The sequence below is a fragment of the Lactuca sativa genome, chromosome 9 (assembly GCF_002870075.4).
Source record: "Lactuca sativa cultivar Salinas chromosome 9, Lsat_Salinas_v11, whole genome shotgun sequence".
In the NCBI taxonomy this organism is placed as follows: Eukaryota; Viridiplantae; Streptophyta; class Magnoliopsida; order Asterales; family Asteraceae; genus Lactuca; species Lactuca sativa.
Genome location: NC_056631.2, coordinates 20,153,462 through 20,174,319, shown reverse-complemented (window position 1 = coordinate 20,174,319; position 20,858 = coordinate 20,153,462). Strand labels below are relative to the sequence as shown.

Sequence of the window (20,858 nt, the reverse complement as noted above, 5' to 3'; positions counted from 1 at the left end):
AAGGTTGGTCACAAATAAGCATCTTGAGGTTTATCAATGATATTAGCCAAGGTTGGAAGAAAAGTGGGGTTTATGGAGCGAAAAAGAATGAAAAATGTCAAAAAAGTATGCAGTTTGCACGGTCGGGGTCCTCACTCGCGCAAAAGTTGTGCGGCCCAAGGCTTACCCGCCCAACTAGCAGCTCAAAAATTGCTCCAACACGAGGTGCTCTCTAATTTGTGTGTGCGGCTGAACCCTCACCCACACAGTATTTGCGAGACCACCCTCCCACTTGCGTAAATCTGCCACTTCATAAGAGTATTTAAAGCTATTGTGTCTGCTTCCTTTGCGTGACCAAGATTTCACTCGTGTGCATTTGGGCGGCCAAGAACTCCACCCACTCGTCATTATGTGGCCCATGTGTTGCTTCCATACCGTCCTCGTGGTCCTCCCTCACCTTGATCTTCGTATGATCATTCCTTGCTCTTATCCTAAGAATTGAGGATGCTGCTTAATCTTAAGCTTGGGGTGAGGTATTCGTATTTCTTTTATTTTGATTGAATTTAGGTTGTATATAGTTGCATTTAGAGTAAGTAATTTAGGCACTTATAAAATTGCATAAAATTTTTCAAAAATATTGCATATTTTGTTTCTTTCTTTTCAAATTTTTAGTTTCATTCTAGCTAAGGTCTCATGCTTTTTTGTTCTCTCTTGCTTTCTCATCCATACAGGTACCATAGATCCAAGTCATAAGTATTGAATCACAGATTGGTCCCAAGTCTTCATATGGAATTCCTTGTATTGGACAAATAGGACACACTATGAGCCTCACATACCACTTTGAGATCGCTTGTGTGTGCAGTTCAGATGTAGGTAGCTTGATTGGGTCTAGGTGCAAAGGGATGTGGTTGGTTAGGACGACGTGTGCAAGCAAAGAATTAGCTCGGTAAGGTATTTGAAGACATTGAAGATTTGCATCTTGGTTTTGGGAGGAATACCCTTTAGTTGTAACACCTGGTTCGAATTGGAAAGGATTTATGCATGGACTCGGCGAGTTGGGAGGTCAACTCGTCGAGTAGGGTCGTGAGATCAGGAAACGTGAAACGGGACTGACTCGGCGAGTCGAAGGTCGACTCGGCGAGTTCGATCTGTTTAAAGAAAACCCTAAATTTTGGGTTTGCCCCCTTTATAAACGTCATAATCCACCCCAATAGCCTCCCTTAGCACCATATAAGAACGTTTACGGCCGTACACCCTCTTGTGAGTGAAGTAAGATCAATTGGGAGCTTATCCTTGAGATTTTGGGGAGGATTCCAAGCTTAAAGAAGAAGTATCAAGGGGAAAACACTAGATCTAGCATCTAGTCCATCTTGGGCATTGATTTGAGGTATGAATCTGATACCTTAAGCAAAAATTGTATTTGAGAGTTGTGACCAACTTTGAGGAAATGGAAACAATCTTGGATCTGGAGCTATCACAAGGATATGGTTCCAGATCTGGACCTTCTTAGGCCCCAAATATCATAAAGTTGCATCTTTTATTGAGCTCATTCCCTCTCCATGCATAAGAACCTTGTTTGAATGTTAGTTTTGGTGTCATGGACATGTGAGGCTCTGCATGCATGTAAAGTTTGCAACTTTACGTGATATCTTCACTAGGAGCGTATGGATATGAAGTTTGAAACCTTAAATCCCACTGGAAAGAACCGATTACGTGAGAACTCATCGAGTCCCTCGGGTGATTCGGCGAGTCGAGAGGGTTCACGGCCAAGGGTTCACGGTCAGGGGTGTACGGTTGGTGGTTTATGGTCGTGAACATCAAGGAACTCGACGAGTCCCTCAGGTGACTCGGCGAGTTGGTGAGTGAAGTAGTGGACCCGACGAGTGACTAATTGTACTCGTCAAGCCAAGGTCAATATGGACTGTTGACCTTGACTTGACCAGGGTTAACCCTAGGGGCATTTATGGGATTATCCTGAGTCATTTACACATTGATTAATATTATCATTCAGTTTGGGAGGTTTAGGACTGTTAAGGAAGCAACTGTTGTATTCAGCAGTCAGAGGTGAGTCTTCTCACCATACCCATGGGTCTAAGGCACCAAGGTCGGCCCATTATGTAATTATGATATATGTGTTAGTTATTCTGTGATTTGATATGATATGTGATTGTGTTTTTTTCATGAAGACCCCAGGGGGAGCCCGTGGCATTGGATGTAAGACCATGTGGAGTAGCCCATGGCAATCCCAAGTAAAGACCATGTGAGGTAGCCCATGACATTGGATGTAAGACCATGTGGAGGTAGCCCATGTCAGTCCTAAGTAAAGACCATGTGGGGTAGCCCATGACATTGGATGTAAGACCATGTGGGGGAGCCCATGGCAGTCCTAGGTAAAAACCATGTGGGGTAGCCCATGGCACTATTACATGTTTTATGTATGCATGGCTTATGTGATATGTGTGTAGCTTTAATTAGCTAACAGTGTATGTGTATGTGTGGTGTATGGTATGCTTTAGGGAACTCACTAAGCATTTCACTTACAGGTTGTTGATTTGTTTCAGGTACATCTGAGCCCAAGGGCAAGGTCAAGGCGTGATGGCGCGGTGTGCACTCTATCGCTCTCTTTCACTGTTAGGGTTGGGGACACTCTGATGATTTGAATAAGCTGTAATGAATTGATGATTTGAAAATAGTTATGTTGGGATTTTATGGTTTAAGCAATTATGTTTTATTAATTAAAAAGTGAAAAAAAAATTAAAAACTTGGGTCGTTACATTAGTACTCTTGATCTCATCCGAGCCTTGCTTAGTTAGATTGTCACCACCTTTTTAAGATAGGTCAACATTTTTCTAGGAGTCTAGAGTAGATAATTAGATAGGTTATATTTATCACACATTACAATGAGGTGCTTGATGAATTCTGAGGTGGACCCCTAATTCACATTTTTTAGACCAAAGTTTTCTCGGTAACACCAGTTTATGAGTCATTCCCCACCCTTTTTAGTAGATCTTGATATACTGTCAGTGATCATTAGGTGTTCATTTTAGCCTCTATCCATTACCCCATTTTCATATTATTTGAGTACTATGTTTAATGGTGAAATTCCTAAGACTTTCCAAGAAGAAAGACAAGAAGAAAACACAAAAAAAAAATGAAGAAAACTGGAAAAGTAAAGACAAAAAAGAAGATTCAATAAAAGCAACAAAAACAAAGAAGAAAAATGAAGAAAATAGCAACACAAAAAGAAAATCCAAGTTCAAGCATTCTCTCCTAAAAAAACAAAAAATAAATAAATAAATACAAGAGGAGAGAAATATGAAGACAGAAGATCGAGCAGCAAGGAGACCGAAGACCAAATAACATAAGTTCAAGATTGAAGATTTAGGCTGTAGGTTTAGATTTATGTTGAGTAGATTTTTCTTATTTTATTTTATTTTTGATTTTGGCGACAAAATGCAATGAAGATGAAACGGTAGAAGGTAAAGAACAGTACACGGGAGAAACCCCTGAATCGGATGTTTGCCGGAGGCCGTGCTGCAAACCCTATGTCGTTACCATACACTTTAGCCTGAAAAATGTAGGAATCATCGTGTGTGAAGAAACGCCTTTCCTTCATGCATTATGGTCTGCATTAGTGATTTAAAGTGCTCCCACTGGGCGCATCATGTGTGTCCTTTGTCTTGCACACCGTTGCCACATCCAGATGTGATCTATTCTCCCTTCAAGTGGTTCGCGAATGTGATTTATGGCTCTAAAGTGGGGATCATTTGGAAGATGTGTAAGGTCCACGCAAGACTGATTCTGACCATGTTGACTGATGTTGACCAAGTTCTAGGGTATCTTTCTTTTTCCTTTTTATCTCAGCTTATCCCGAGTTCATTTTAGTCTTGTTTTAACTCAATGACAAGTTAGGTTTAAGCTTGGGGTGATTTGATAGTTTATTTTATTATCTTCTTTTTTATAGTTTATTTTAGAATTTTTAGAATTTTTAGCCCTTTTTATTAGTATTGCATTATATATTCTTTATTTTCTTTATCATGGATCGTATCGAGTCTTTTCTATTTTGCATGAGGTATTTTGCAAGGCTTTGGAGCTCATTACGATTGTGGATTAGCTTGGAGATGGGCTCCGTGGGCTTTAGAGGCGTCATTGGGCTCTACGGATCCATCAAAGAAGATTTATGCTTAAAATGTTAAAGACTTGGATAAAGTGGGCTTATGAAGGTGGATATTGGATTCTTATTTTGGGCTTGGACTATCCACATTTAAAGCTTGAAGATGATTGGCCAAATTTGAATCATGTGAGGTGTGGAGGGGACTAATGGAATATTGAGTACTGGGGTGGTGCAGTGGAGAAAAAGAGCCAATAACATTCCAACATTTGCGAGGGTGGAGTCTCAGTTACACAAATCTGCGAGGGTACCCGCGCAACTGTACACTTTGGGGCATTTTGGTCATTTTGCTTAACTGTAGTTAGTTAGTTTTATTAATCCAGTTCTATTGTGTTGCATTTTTTATTGAACACAACCATTTCCCCGAGGATCGATACCCCTTTTTACCATTATATTACGTTTTATTTGCAAACAAAATGTATAATTTGTTTGGTGGACGTGACATCCCACCAGTTCTTGTCATTCTTGTTAAGCAAATTGTGAAATTCGTATATGTTTTATGATCTGAAATTAGTGACAAACACTTAATTTCAAATGAATCAAAATAAGTGTAATCAAAGATTCGATGCTTCTACATTGTTGAGCATATGAGGAGTATTGAGCATTGTTGGTATTAATTGCATGAACTTAAAGTCAATTAGTGATTTTATTCAAGAACTTATTTAGATTAGATCAACTAAATGAAGTTTTACTTAAAGATCATGTTTTGAGTAAAATACTTTTGTCGATTGAAAATATTAGAGCATATTAATATCTTAATTACCAACCTAGATTAAACATGAGTTGATGCCATATTACATCTAACAACCTAGTACTTGAATAGAATTTGAAATTGGAAATGTCTTTTAATTCTTGAATTTTATTCTCTAGTTAGTTTATTTATGAAGTTTAAATTGATGTTAACAAAGCTCCCCATTTTTACAATTTGTACAACTGATAGAGTGTCCTGTGAAAATATGGTCAAACAATAATTATTGTATTTTAATAATTATTTTTATCCCTTTTATTTGTTGGTTTGACACTCAAACACATACAAGTTTAGTTAATCAAAGTTAATTTTGGTTCACATTTTGCTCCTTCTTACTTGCAAAGAGATCCCTTTTGTTCTAAGTCTTACAAGACTAATATATATATATATAAACTCATTTTCTTTTCACTATCTTACTTATGTGGGATTGTTTAAAAGTTACTTAACCTCTTATCTAACTCTTTCAACTATGATAGTTTGGTGATTAATATCACATTCAACATATATAAGTCTGTTTTAGACATTCAATATACCAACACAAATGTATAATCATTTTCCATTTCGATAATGTATAAGGTTCAAGAATTGTCTTCAAAATGGGATAAGCTCATTTTCCAACAATTTTCTCGCAAATCAACCAACCTGTATCTAAAGGAAAATCCATGTCATAATCCATCACCTCTAACCACATGTACTCCATAATATAATTGATGTCTCTCACGACTTTGTAGTACGAAGATCTATTCTAAATGATGAAATCATTTTGATTGAGAAAAATGTGTTTGGAGATTTAAAGATAGCGAGGATAAAGATTATAGCATGTTTGAAGATTAAAGGATACCAAAGAGAGAAATTACATATGAAAAAACATAGCAACTTTAGCAGCAAAACAAATTTCGTAATATAAGTTGAGATTTTTTTTTATATGGCCAGTCATTTCACGAAATGAAGTACCATAAAAGTATTTTATGTCAGGAATATGTGTTGCATTATAAAAGTATTTCACAATTACCTTCTTATGAAATGAATGGTCATTTTGTGGTATGAATCGAAGTGACTATGTTAAATAATTCCGTCTTTTTTTATATTTTTATGTTTATCCTTTTTTGTATATTTATTGGTAGTTTATAAAAATAAGGCAGACAAGAATAAATACGGATTAAAGTATTAGTCGATGGAAATTAAGCCTTTGGTGGGAGTTGGGGAGGGTGGGTGGACTCACATGCCAAGTATTCTGACATTGACAGTTACATCACATACTTCAATTAAGCTTTGCTTGCAAAACATACTTATGGTATCATGGTCCCTCCCTTTTTCATATCCTTTATCTATTATTTTCTCCTTTTAATTAATTTCCCAATAAGTATATATTATATTCATTTATTCTAATTCTAATTTTAGTTTCCAAATTATATATACTTATTTGCATCGTTACAAGGTATTGATGCTACCCATTATGATCGACGAATACATCAGTTTTTTAGTTAAATATATGTGACAATCAGCTTGGATATAAATACTTAAAGACAAAAAAAAAAGAACAAAAAATTACTTGTTTTCTAGTTAATCCGTATGAAAGGAAACAAGCGAGTAGTAAAAGCAAAAGGTAAAAAACAGGAAATGCTGGTTTCTGAAAAGCTCCATGTGTTTGTAGGAGTAGCGCATAAGATGACATTGGGGACCAATGCTTTCTTTACAGAATAACTCTGAATAAGTGAATAACAATATCAAAGTCACAAAGTGGGGTTTGCTTATATTGGGCCGAGGAAGCCCAATTTATGGTAATGGGCCACTTGAACGTAAAACAAGAAATATTGAAAACTACAAAGTATCAAAGATATAAAAGAAATTTATTGTAGAAGCACGATTAATTTAACTCTTACATGGCATAGTTGAAGAGTATTTGAAACAGATGTCTATTCAACAATGTCAATTTTATCCCAACAAATGTATATAAGTATAAAACAGCAATCATACAGATGTTACATCTTCAAATTATTCCCACAACCAAATGGGTCAACCCTAAATGTTGATTCAGTGGTCAACGAAAGTATACAGATACCTGAGGGATATCAATGTCATTTTCCTCCTCGTCTTCACACGCCACCATCAGATCCAGGTGGCGGCGATACTCCGGAATCTCCATCTTTGCCACATCTCTCGCCAGATCCACCACCTTCTTATCCATCCTGTCTTTATGCCTAGGAAACATACTGTTGTACAACAAGCAACTCCCACACGAAATGCTATAAGCATCAAGTCCCTTGTCAGCAAGCCATTTGATGAGTTCCCTTAGAGTAGGGTTGCCCTTGATCGTCCACCTGTCCCACACTGTCCACGTCAGGTCTTGGTGCTTCATCACCTTTGGTGGGACCGGCTCTGCCATGGAGAACAACGGGAGTGCCAGGTTGGCAAACGTGTTGCGGTAGTCTTCCACCTTGTGGCCCCCGTCGATGACTTTGTAAAGCTCGAGGCAGACTAAACCGGTTGCCATGGCGGTTGATGTGGCGATTGCTGGGATGATTCTGCCAGCTATGAATTTGGCTCGCAGTTTGTCCACTTCTGGGATGCTGTAGTTTCTTGCTCTCATGTTTGCTAGTCCAGCTATGAAGTCCATGTGGTAATTCGTGTCGTCATCCTTCAAAAATTCAATCAAATTGGTTAAAGTCAAACAATCAATGCATTATATCATATTACCATATACAAAAAGATTGGATGTATACCTTTTCAAACTGAATAGGTTTCATGGTATAATCAGAAGGAAGAGACTTTCTAGCACGTTCTATATTCTTGATTAACTGATCGATAACTGCAGAATCGTCCACAGATGCAGCGGATAAAGTGGTGGCATTTTCATCGGTTTCTATTCTGACACCTTGTTTTGGTTGAAAGTCCGGGACAATAACCTTTTCAACAGCTTCAGCTAATTTCTTCGGGTTCTTGGCCCACTCCGGAATCGGAATCCCGAATGTCTCCGCTCGAAGAATGGCACCCGACAACACAAAATGAAGATGACTCGGGTCGGAAACAGAGAATTCCAACGGACGCGGGAATCGCTTCGGAGCGGACCAAAACGGTGCTCCGGTACTGGTGGCAGCATCTTCCGGGAATGTAAAGATCAGTTGTTTCATACGATTACAGAAGTAATCTTCAAACCTAGAAAACAGATTAATAAAGTTAAACATACGATTATATAATAAATACAAAAAGAAAGAACGGAATGTAATGGAATGGAATATGAGGAAGGGAATTACTTCAAACGAGCCCAAGTGATGCAATCTTGAAACGATTCACATTTTTCCCTGTCGAGACACTCAAGAACACGTTCTAGATTATCCCTAGCCTGGGCATCACCAGCATTCCTCATTCCGGATGTATATTCCCCCGGATTAGAAAGATACGCGTTAACTTCTGATGGTGTTTTCTCAAGTAATCCTTCGAATTCCGACCGAGCCCAAGTCAAACAATGGTCAATGTTATGCGGGAACGAATGCACGGTACACATAGGCGCTTGTTTCTCGGGCGGGTCCCGGGAAGCACCGTAATTTTCGGTCAAATGAGGGATAACCATCTGTGTGTTGCATTTAGCACCAAGTGTTCCGGACTCAAGAAGCGGTTTCTGGAAATATAAGCATCTTTGATCAACATAAAGCCTAGCATTCACGTTGTCCAACGCATTCACAACAACATTCAAATTCTCCCAGAAAGTATCATCAAACACATTCTCGGTTTCGGGGCCCACACGATTCTGTAAAGCTTCAATCTGAAGACGAGGGTTGATCAATGAAGCTGCAGAAGCAGCAACCGTTGATTTCGCTTGTCCAATGTTCCAGTCACGAAAAAGAAACTGTCTGCTGAGATTGCTTTTCTCAATGACATCATCATCTGTGACTGTTAGTTTCCCTTTTGCGCCACATGAAACACCCATCAAGGCTAGATTTTTCAAGAATTCGCAACCTAACGCGCCAGATCCCACAAGGAAAGATCGCGTTTCTTCTAGTTTTTTCTGGAATTTAGCTCCGAATACTGATATTTGAGCATCGTAACGACTGTTTAAAGGTTTGTAGTCTTCGGGATCCAATGGCTCAGTAGGAAGTGACTCGATGGAATCAAAGTAAAAGAATTGATAAAGTGGATGGAACTTTCCGGAACATGCTTTCACAACCTCTTGCCCGACTATCCCACCAAACATGGCAGCCATTGGATTGAGAACTGCCCGGGACCCGTATGCAAAATCCCGCAAAAGTTTCGGATTTATATCTTCTAATTTTCCATCTCCCAAGCTTTCATTCATGTTGCCAGCAATATCAATCAATTTCCGTGCATCATCTTCCGACCCGGAAACCGGGAACCGACCCGATTCAGAAACGAATTTATCAAGTGCTTGGAATGCTAAATGCAAAAGAGGAGGGCGATCAAATTTAGAAAAGTCACTCAATAGAAACTCGCCTGGGTTTCCAAGTGCTTCTTTTAAAGGCTTGAAATTGAGAACCTTTGACTGTTTGACTTGAGTCACAATACCACCTTTCACATATGTCCCGAAGTTAGTGGTGTCTTCTTCAAGAAAGAATGAATATGGCCTGCAGCTTTTAACTTTCCTTGGCTTTCCATCGTTAAGTTCTGTCATTCCATGAATTTCAGAGAATATAACAAGATCTCCATCTTGGAATCCGAGTCTTTCATCATCAACACATGTTATAAGTGCAGGGTTATCGTTACTGATGGATGCAATGATGCCAGTATGTGGTTCTTCACCATCAACATCAACTACAGTAAACTCGGGGCCAAAATCGCAGAAAATGTTACCAAAAAGCCCTCTGACTTCGGTCTTGATGAAAGCAATTGGAGGCTGATGGTTGTGGCAGTAATCATCAAACTCAATAGCTGTCTTTAAATCTATATCGGTAAAGACCACAGCCTGAAGAATCATAAAAATACCAAAATACCCTTGTTATTTATATATTAGAAGTTATGTGATATGTTTGCAAGTGGAATAATATCACAAATGGGCACCTGAAAGTTGGAAAGTTGTTCTTTAGTCAACTTTGTAGGCAAGGTGGAGACGAGTACAGCATTGTTGAGCTCCTGAAGCTTCTGGACAGAGGCTTGAGCTCTATTCTTGCCAACATCGTTTTCTGAAAAAAGAAAATTGCTGGACAGATCCCACAGTTCCACTGCACCTTCATCATGTAAAGTCACAGACTTGACTCCAGCAAGTATAAGATTTTTGGCTGCGATGATTGAATATCAATATGAAGCCATTGGTAAAGCAGATCTCAAATTGAATAAACATCAAGAAATTACAGTCTAAAACCATCAATTTTACCTATCTCAGCACCAAGTCCTTGCATCCCAGAAATCAGCACATTAGATGCAAAGAGCCGCCTCATAGTCTCACGACCATAAACAGCAAGCTGTCTGCTATGGAGATCTTCATCGATCTCCTGCAAATTCCCATCTTCAAATCCCATATTACTCGCACTATTATTATCCTCTACTACCACGCTATTGCTGCTGTTGCTATTAGACTCCACACCACCGCTGCTTTTCTTCTGATCACAATCCGCCGTCCCGGTGATGGTCGTTCTGGAATTTATCGATGAACAAGAAGAGATCAAACAACCGACCCGAGGCTTTTTATGCAAATTATCAGTTTTATTATCACTACTGCTATCGTCGTCTAGCTTTATTACTTCAGCAGGTCGCTTCTTAGGTAGCATATGAAGTAAAAAGCTGCTGAAAGCGCCACAAAACCCCATGGAAACGAAAATCAACAATACAATTTGCGAAAATACTAGATCGGGAAACAAACAAGCAGCGACTATAACACAGAACGAACTAAACCCTAACCCTAGGTTTTTCTGGTTATTGGTCAAGTGAATCGCCATTAATTAACAAGGTATGATTCGATCCGATCGTAATTTTGAACTGCAAGCAAAGAAAGAGATATTAGGAAAGTAAACTTACCGATTGAAGGTAACTTGGAGCAGGAGATTCTCTTGTGAAACGGTTGCTGTTGTTTGTTCTTTGCTTTGTAGGAGTCGTTGGCAGTCTGTTCTAGAGAATTCTCAACAGTGGAGGAGAGGAGAGAAAGGTTTCATTTTTTAACGGGTGATTGTAGAGTTGGAGGAAGGCGGTGGAGGACAGAAGACCTTAGCTTTAGCCGTGGAACGACAGAAACTAAACCGGTTTTTGTCGTCTTTTAGTGGGGTTAAGTTATGGTTAACCCTTGATCAAGTAAAAACCATTTTTAATTTTTATTATTATGATAATTTAATTTGTTAACACTAGATTTGTTTTTTAATAACCATCTATAAATTGAAATTTTTAAAAATTTTATTTTATAACAAACTTTTATTTAATGAAAGTTACATTATGATACTATATTAGCTAATTAACTTTTTTATATTTGCATAGACTTTTTGCTCACGGCGATTGCTGTTCCGTACTTCCGTTGACCTGGGCTGCCATAGTGGACCATGGACGTGTGCAATGACCTTGATTGCATATGCTTGTATTGTAATCAACTTTGTTAAACGTTTTGGTAATTAAAACTAAACATATCAAATCAAAAGCTATTAAGATAATTGGTTCCAAAAACATATCATCAAAAACACACTAAGTTTACGACTTGACTTTAGCCTAGTAATTTTTTGTAATTATAGAATTTAATATGATTATTATATTGCCATGGTAAATTACCGATATACATTGAAAAGTTGGCGGGTTATAATGTAATCAACACTTGTTATTGTTCATTTGTTCATAGTAGCTATTTTTATATTGAAATAAATAATTGTATTTAGAAAACTAATATATGAAGCAAGATCACCAATACCATCTTGCAAAATGTTCTTTCAAACCTATTTTAAATCGTCATGCAAGTTGACTACATATCCAATAGACCGCTATATCAGTATAATGGTGCTAACTTTTCATTTGTGTCGTTTAAAGATTTGCAATTATCTCAACATTAGTGTTGTAACAATTGCTATTTTTGGGTTGAGCTTATTAAACCTGTAATTGTGAGAATGGAATCAAAAGGAACAATTTTATAATTTTAAATCCTAGCAAATGGGGTGTTAGTAGTTGAACGATATTGAGGACTTTCTAAGGAAATAACTAAATAATATCTAAATTTGGAATAGATCGATGAACATTTTTAATTTTAGTTTTCAAGTCGTCCATATCAATGAAATGTTATTAATTTTTTAAACATGTCACATCAGCTTTTATAATTACTTCTACATTAATACAATATCACTAATCTTTTTAAAGGAGTCTCATTGCTACATCAACAATTACTTTATCTATTTTAACAAATATATATATATATATATATATATATATATATATATATATATTAAATAAACATAATGTTTATAGTTAAAATAATATTTTTAAATATAAATAACAAAATAATAATAAATATTAAATTTATTTTACTTTATTCAATATTAAAATATTAAGACGTTACGAAAACATGAATCACTAAACGAATATTACAATATTAATACTCATTTTCTTCGTCTCCAAATCGATTTCAAATCTATCCAGCAAAATCCGCTTGTAGTTGATGATTTATGGATATGTTATGGATTTTTGTATGACTCAAATATACATGTCATATGAGAGAAGACAACTTCAAGAAATTTCAGGCCTAAATATATTAAAATTTACATCAATATTTGTATAATCAAATTGACGAATATATGAACCGTGTTCATCTTCTACAATCATGTTGTGCATAATGAGTAATGACACATTGTTTCATTATTTATCCAACTACTTCTTTGCACCACATACGTGATGATCCACCAATAATAATAAACCTTAATTATAATACGTTGAATGCTCTTTCTATATCTTTTCTGACTGTCTCGTGTTTCTCGATATGTTATTAAACGTAAAATGATGTCAGTTTTATATACGTTATCGATTATGTTTAAATAATTGTACTTTTTTAGTTTAATGTGTTTAAAATCATAGTATATTTTAAATAAACAATAGTTATTAAAATTTATTAATCTAATAATAATTAAAACTAAAATTAAGGTTGATATGTTAAACATAAAGAATTGTGCCTAAAATCCCATAGTAAGAGAACTGAGAGAATAAGGGGTGGTTTGGTGGTTAGGTTTTAAGACACCTAGGAAGGAATAGATTTCTTGAGAGAGGAAAAGAAGAAGTATGACGTGTTGTGCCTATTCAAACCTATACCACCACATTGTTCCAATGATCTGACCTTAAGAACAGTAAAATAACAATTATTAATCCCAAGTTGTACGTTTGATGTGTATTGGTGACATCAATTTCTTGAAAATTGAATGAGAATTTGACACTTAAATAGAGGTTTGTATACTATTACTACAAAATCTTAGTCAAACCATGGTCAACTCATGTTATGATTATACATCCCATTGAATACATATCCCCCAATATTGAAACTTTTAGAGAAAGTGGTCAACATATATGGTATAGGGCTGGATGCTACAAATGTGATAATGATGATCAATGATCGGCTTTATGAGGTGGGTTTATGTTTTCTTTTACTCGGTTGTTTTGATTTTGGTGGTGCTACTTTGATCTTTTAAGTGATGTCAAACTCGGAGGTTGTATCCATTGTTTCACATTTGAGAGTTAGTTTAAAATAAATATTTTCAATTGTAAAAAAGTGGGGTGGTTCATATAACTCCACAAAGCGCATAAGACCTTGTGGTATACATACCACGAAGCAATTTGTGGTCTAGCTAGCTACGAAAACTACTCGTGCACACCACCCCGACATTCCGTGGTCGTGCTCTTCCGTGTTCCTGACGACGAAATCAAACGGAGAACATGATTGGCTGTGGGTTTATTTGGCCGTTGAACGGCTATTTTGACTGTTTTTTTTTTCAAACTCAATTCACTATATAAATAAACCTTCTATTTTCACCAAAACTTACACCTCATTCTAATCTTCATTCTCTACAACCACAAAACACATATACATGGATTACACAAAACATACTGAATTTCTAAAAGCTTTTGACTCGGATGACGACGTAGAATTCGTCGACACATTCTTCAACGTTGTGCAACACATTCACGACAAAGAAAGTTCGAATGCAGCTAGTACAAGGGCGGTCGTCAATCGTGATCGCCAAACCGCACACGACTTATTGGTACGTGATTACTTTGCCGATAATTGTCTTTATAACGACGACTCCTTCGAACGTCTTTTCCGTTTGAATAAGGCTATATTTTTACGTATTAGTAATGCTTTAGAATCTCGTTATGATTTTTTCAAACAAAAACCCGACGCTAGATAAAGAATGAGTTTTAGTAGTATACAAAAATGTGCGGCTGCTCTTAGGTATTTGGGATACAGTATAGCATTAGATACATCTGACGAATACTTGAAAGTATCCGAGAGGACCGCCGTTGAATGTGTAGATTGGTTTTCTGCATGTGTTTATGAGGTTTTTCACGAAGAATATTTGCGCAAACCTACTCAACGTGATATTGAGAGATTATATTCGGCTCATGAAGAGAGGCATGGATTTCCGGGTATGCTTGGCAGTCTAGATTGTACGCATGTGGCTTGGGAAAATGTCCAACTGCATAGCATGGTCAGTTCACTCAAGGAGATATAGGTGAACCAACTATCATCCTAGAAGTTGTTGCATCTCAAGATTTGTGGATATGACATGCCTTTTTTGGAGTAGCGGGGTCTAACAACGATCTTAATGTTCTTGGCCAGTCTCCATTTTTCAATGATATTTGGACCGACAAAGCACCTGATATGACGTTCACGGTGAACGGGCACGCGTACAAATACGGTTACTACCTTGGTGATGGGATATACCGTATTATTCTACATTGATGAAGGCATACTTGGTTCCTCGAAGTGAAAAGGCAAAGTTTTTTACAAAAAAACAGGAATCGGCGAGAAAGAATATCGAGAGGGCATTTGGAGTCCTTAAGCAGACATGACATGTAGTGAAATATGTTACACGACTCTGGGATAAAGAAAGAATTAAACGAATGGTCATAACATGTATTATAATGCATAATATGATTATCGAAGATGAAGGTCGAGCGATTTGCACGTATGATCCGAACGACGTTGTCGTTCCAATTGAGGAGTTCGTACCGGGAACGAATGCGTTTTTATAGCGAGTTGTTGAAATTCATAACAGTGAAACGTGTTTCAATCTTCGAGAAGATGTCGCAGAACATTTGTACCAACATAGCATGAACAACGATTAGGTTTTTTATATGTATGTTTCTTTGTTTTTTTAATTAATGTATTTTTTCTAAATTAACTAAGTAATGTAGTTTGAAGTTGTAATTTTATTTTTATAATTAATAAAACACTACTTTAAAAAAACGAATGCTTTTTAATTATAAAAAATGTAATTTTATTGTATTTTTGAATTAAAAATAAATAAAAATAATGATGTGGAGTGGTGTGTTAGTGGTAGGTATCTCATGTAGTGGTAGAGGATTGTGGTGCTGATGCGGCATCTACCACATATGTGGTATGTGGTGGGTATAACGGATGGCCTAATAGCTTATTTGGGAGATACAGTTCTAGTAAGGAAGTTAAACCGGAGATTCTTGCATTAATAAAGCACAATGACAATTCTTTTATTATTATCATGCAACAATATCTTATCATAGAAGTAAAGAAACAAGGTAATAGTCATTTTATAATTTTTAAACAACTATTTACCCTTATCTTTTATAAAATATTATTCAGTTTCACTTATTTATGTTGATGTTGATGATCATTTCTTTTGGTACATTTCATATAGGAAAGTTGTTTTAAGGACGTGTGCAATGTCTTATTATGCCAAAAAAAATATTATAATACAAACCTATTGGTTAAAATTTCGCAGCAACGTGTCGCTTAAAAACCTTGTTATTAAACATGTGACATTACAAATAGATTTGAAATGACCGATGGTTGTCTTAGACCTTTTAGTTATGGGTGGCTAGGTGAGATAAAGTATTATCAATTATGTGACATTTTCATTTTTACGGTCAAAAAATACCGATTTGTTTTTGCTTTATTTTGAAAATCATAGTATCTTTTAAAAAAATATGTTGCGGAATTTGTTCACAGAAAAACATGATAAATGTGTTATCAAAGCATTTCCGAAGAAATGTATTTTATTCCTTTTAAAAAGTTTGGATGTCATCGTTAATATAAAACATAAGCATAAACAGACCTTACATTCATTTACACTAGTGATCTACATCTCCTTAATCTGTGTAATATAGCTTCATATTGATACTTGTGAACAAATAAACTGAGAGGGTCAGGTTGGAAACCTGATGAGTACATAGAGATTTCAATCCCACAATGTTATATATATATATATATATATATATATATATATATATATATATCATGGTTGCAGAAATCGCTAATCGGCCACTAATCGGTGGACTAGCGATTAGGGATTAATCGGCTAGGCGGGGATTAATCGGGAACCATTAATTATTCAAAAAATTATAAATCTAATATTAATCCTAAAAAAAGTGATTAATCGGCGATTAGGTCCGACTTTGACTTGCGATGACTAATCCCGATTAGGTCTGATTAAGTCCGATTAGGTCCGATTAGGCCCGATTAGGTCCGATTAATTTCGAATTTGACATGTATTGACCAAACCCGATTATAGTGGCCGATTAGCAATAAATCTCATCGGTGGAGGTCCGATTAGCGATTAATCGGTCGATTAGGGGGAATTCTGCAACACTGATATATATATATATATATATATATATATATATATATATATATATATATATATATATATATATATATATATTTGAACTTACAAGTATACAATTTCACCATGTATAAACAACTCTTACCCCACCCCGTCAATCCTCTCAACGACACTGTCCATACTCTCGGATCTAAAATTTACCTTTTTACTTAATCCATACTCCCGGATCTAATCCATGCTTTCGGATCAATAACTGTGCCCATTCCATACTCTCAGGCTATGGACAATCGTCTATGTCTAAATCCATACTCCAGGATTAATGGCAAATAACTACGTCTTATTCATACTCTCGGACTAAGGACAACTAACTATTTTTTAATCCATGCTCCCGGATTAATGACAAATGACTGTGCCCGATCCATACTCTCAGACCAGGGACAAATAACTATGTTTAATCGATGCACCCTGATCAATGACATAATTTAGAGTTTTATTCTCTGTGTATATCTCACTCGTACTTATAATAAGATACTACCCAATATTTCTCATAATTAATTTAGGTTTACTCTTTATCCTAATTCATCATATATTATCAGGTATGCTCTTTAACATGTATTTTAGACAACATCAAATATTTCACACATAAACATATATTTAATACTTCAATCAATACTTGTATTAAAACCATGTTCATGAAAGGGACTATGCACTCACTTGTTAAAGTGATGATTCCAAACTTGGATAGTGTTTCGCATCTTAACAATATACTTTTCTTCAACGAAACCTAACATTATTACTACTAGATTTTAGTCTAATATTTACTGTGACCAATTATTAGTCTTAGAATTATTATTATTATTATTATTATTATTATTATTATTATTATTATTATTATTATTATTATTATTATATAAGCGTTTAAACAATATTTTCCAACCACTATGTACAGACAGGGCCAGACATAAAACACCGGAGGGCAGGACCATTTTGGCATATAGCACTTCTGAAATCCAACAACCCTTAAACCATATTCCCATACTGCGGGTAGTTAAAAAGATATTATAATGACACTTATATAAGCCATAATAATAGCCCAAATATTTATTATAAGTTCATAATAACTAGACGCTCTTATTTATAGTAATTGAATTTTCAAGAGAATTGTGCAAGAAGTATGAGAGCCTAGACGCTCTTATTTATAGTAATTGAATTTTCAAAAACCACCCTCTATATTTACTTAAATGACTAAACATCCTTTTATAATATTATTTTAAATAGATTTAATGAAATTTGTACTAAACTAATATCGAAAGTACTTAACACTAGTTTTATAACAACGACATCGTCGATACCTTTCTAATGATATATGCATATGTATATATATATATATATGTATACATATATGATTTACACTTTATTTTAATACGTAAATATACTATTAAAATTTATAACTCCTTCATATGAACTCCGTTTTGGACGTTCTTTAGACTCTGTCGGCTAATTTTGAATTTATATTTTGTCCATATTTTTATAAAATTAAATGATTTTGCTAAAATCATAACTCTCTCGTACGAACTCCGTTTTTACATTCTTTTTCTCAAACCTCTTATTTTAAGAAGTACTACGATTTTCTTTTTGGTTGCATTAGCTAAAAGTCAACTATTCTCTTCGTGGTTTTTTACGTCATACATTTGTTGACTGACTTTTATATTTTATAAAAATTATATCTAATTCATACGGAGTCGGATTTCTACGAAATTTATATTTTCGGGATCAGGAAGACATGTACTTTCTAAATATTATATATATATATATATATATATATATATATATATATATAGAGAGAGAGAGAAAGAGTTAGGTTCAAATGTTTTCACTATCTATTGTGTGCATGTATGATTAATTATGGATCAATCATTTTAGTCATTTTAAGAAAGTAATTAATGCATATTAACTGTTGAAGATGTAATTAATACTCATTATATCTGCAACATGTAATATGTATTAATTACTTTTTTAAAATAACTAAAATGATTGGTCCAGAATCAATCATACATGCACACAATAGATAGTGAAAACAAAATAACCTAACCTTATATATATATATATATATATATATATATATATATATATATATATATATATATATATATATATATATATATATATATATATGTTTTGGCGCACTTATTTTTACGATTTACGAACGATTTGACTGATTTTTCCGATTTTATTATATTCTAATAATCATGAAACATATAGTATTTAAATAATTCTTCTTCATTACATCAAACATGTTATAATTGTTGACCCTAACTATTACTTTAGTTAAGTTTATTTATAATAGATAATCTTCTATAAAAAAATATTATTTTTAACGCTTATTATATCTTAGTTGACTGGCCCAAATCTGAGGGTGTTACAAATTATGTTTGTTCGTGAATTAGGCCGTAATTATTTTATTGGGCTTATTTATTGTATTATGTTTGCAGCAAGTATTTGGCTCATCTATATAAGAGTTGGGCTTATTTTAGTACTTAACTCATTAGGGTCGACTATTATGTGTAAGACTTTAGTGACACTTATAATGATGTAACGCCCGTAGATTCAAGCTAGTCAATTTAGAGATAATAAGTGTTAAAAATGACTTTTTGTAACGCTTGGTTCCGGTATGAATTTATTCCCCTAAATTATTGATTTTTCTTGTTGGACTTGGCGAGTTGAAAGCTTCAACTCGGCATGTTGAGTGGACTTTGGCCGAGGGGAATTAATGAACCAACTCGGCGAGTTGGCAGCTGGGAAGGAATTCATAATTTTTAGGGTGTTGCACCCTATTTAAAGGCCTTAAGTCTCTTGGTTAGCCTCCTTACCAGCCTCATCTGTCCAGAAAACCCTAAAAGTGTATACCATCATCCTTGTGAGTGTGTGAGCTTATGGAGGCATGCATGTACACTTAACTTACATGGCCAAACTCAAAACCCTAATGTATAGGGTTCAAGCCTTATATAATGTCATTAAGTCCTATGTGTTAACATCCTTACCAGCCTCTATTGTCCAGAAACCCTAATATCGAACCCTTTATCATATTGGTGTGTTATTGACCTTGTGGAGTGCATTTTTGCTAGTTTGATGCCTTGGAAGGAAGAAGAATAAGTTGGTGAAGAAGAGTTGTTGGAGTTTGAGCTTAAAGATATGGGTTATCATCATCATTTGGCATTCATTTGAGGTATAAAACTCAGAACTTGCTTTGTGAATGCTTATATCTCCTTTGTTTGAGTTTTTTGACCTTTTTGGTTCCATAGATGAGATCTTGTGGATTATTGTCATTTATGAAGCTTAGAGTTGGTACTCTTGGTGTTCTTTTGATCTTATAATCATAAATTTGCCATCTTTTAAGCTTTGAACCATCCATGCATGTGGTTGATTTCATTTTATGGAAGTAGTGTGTGATATTTCATGATTGGGTTCATTTGGGGCATGCAAAGCCACCAAGTTCACGACTTTATGGTTTAAGACACTTCATATGACTCAAATCTGTGATTTGGACCCTTAGACTTAAGGGTTTAAGAGTGTATTGGAAATATGGCTTAATGAGTGAGTACGTTGGGTGTACAAGCTCGTACATGCAACGTACAATCCATGCAGCCTATACGCCTAGCGTGCAGTTGAGTACGCCCCACGTACTCAATGAATTGGGCTTTGCGTCTCTTGGGCCTCGTTTGGGCTACTTCCATGGACATTGATGTTTTGGGCCTTAGTGGGTCATCTGAAATCGAACCTTTGGGCTAGGGGAGCATTATTGGGCCTTGGGCTAAGGCCCATGTAAAGGAGTTGGGCCCAGTTGGAATTTGGGCCATATTTTGGGCCTTGTTGGATTGTTTAACTTTTGGGCCCATTGGATTGTGGTAATGGGCTCCATTCTTGGACCAAGTTAGGGATAAAATGGTCTTTTTACCCCAAGTAGAGATTTTTGGTTATGTTGTAGATCCCAAATGTTAATTAGTTTTATGTGGCAATTGATAGCTCGGGAAGCTGCAGGACCAGCAGTCAGGGATCATTCGTTCCATTTAGCTTTGCGAGGTGAGTTTCCTCATTGGGTTTAGCGGGTCTAAGGCACCAAGGCCGTCCCTTGATTGGTTATGTCGATATACTTCTTGTCTGTGTGATACTTGTATGTGCTTGCATATGTATGTTTATTGGACGAGGTTCGTTATGCGAGTGTGGGCGAGGCATGTAT

The 20,858-nt window shown here is 35.7% G+C and overlaps 1 protein-coding gene across 4 annotated transcripts; it reads right to left on the bottom strand.

The window, feature by feature from the left end:
• Positions 1 to 6,727: 6,727 nt before the first annotated feature.
• On the bottom strand, positions 6,728 to 11,043 carry LOC111876485 (ubiquitin-activating enzyme E1 1). 4 transcript variants are annotated; one of them, XM_023873005.3, is made up of 6 exons: positions 10,866 to 11,043; positions 10,225 to 10,634; positions 9,912 to 10,129; positions 8,153 to 9,816; positions 7,622 to 8,054; positions 6,728 to 7,536 (listed from the first exon to the last, which is right to left on the bottom strand). In XM_023873005.3, the coding sequence occupies exons 2-6, from the start codon at positions 10,616 to 10,618 to the stop codon at positions 6,940 to 6,942; spliced, it is 3,306 nt and encodes a 1,101-aa protein (XP_023728773.1). In that variant the 5' UTR covers positions 10,619 to 10,634; positions 10,866 to 11,043; the 3' UTR covers positions 6,728 to 6,939. The 4 variants fall into 4 exon arrangements, with proteins under 4 accessions (XP_023728773.1, XP_023728774.1, XP_023728775.1 ...); XM_023873006.3 differs by having other exon boundaries at positions 10,225 to 10,631; XM_023873007.3 differs by having other exon boundaries at positions 10,225 to 10,484; positions 10,866 to 11,042.
• Positions 11,044 to 20,858: the final 9,815 nt, after the last annotated feature.

Excerpts from the sequence above, each read along its gene's own strand:
- LOC111876485 (XM_023873004.2), bottom strand. The coding sequence starts at position 10,786 with ATGGCGATTCACTTGACCAATAACCAGAAAAACCTAGGGTTAGGGTTT. Across the intron at positions 9,817-9,911 it reads AACAACTTTCCAACTTTCAG|GCTGTGGTCTTTACCGATAT; the intron begins GTGCCCATTTGT and ends ATGATTCTTCAG. Across the intron at positions 7,537-7,621 it reads AACCTATTCAGTTTGAAAAG|GATGACGACACGAATTACCA; the intron begins GTATACATCCAA and ends GAATTTTTGAAG.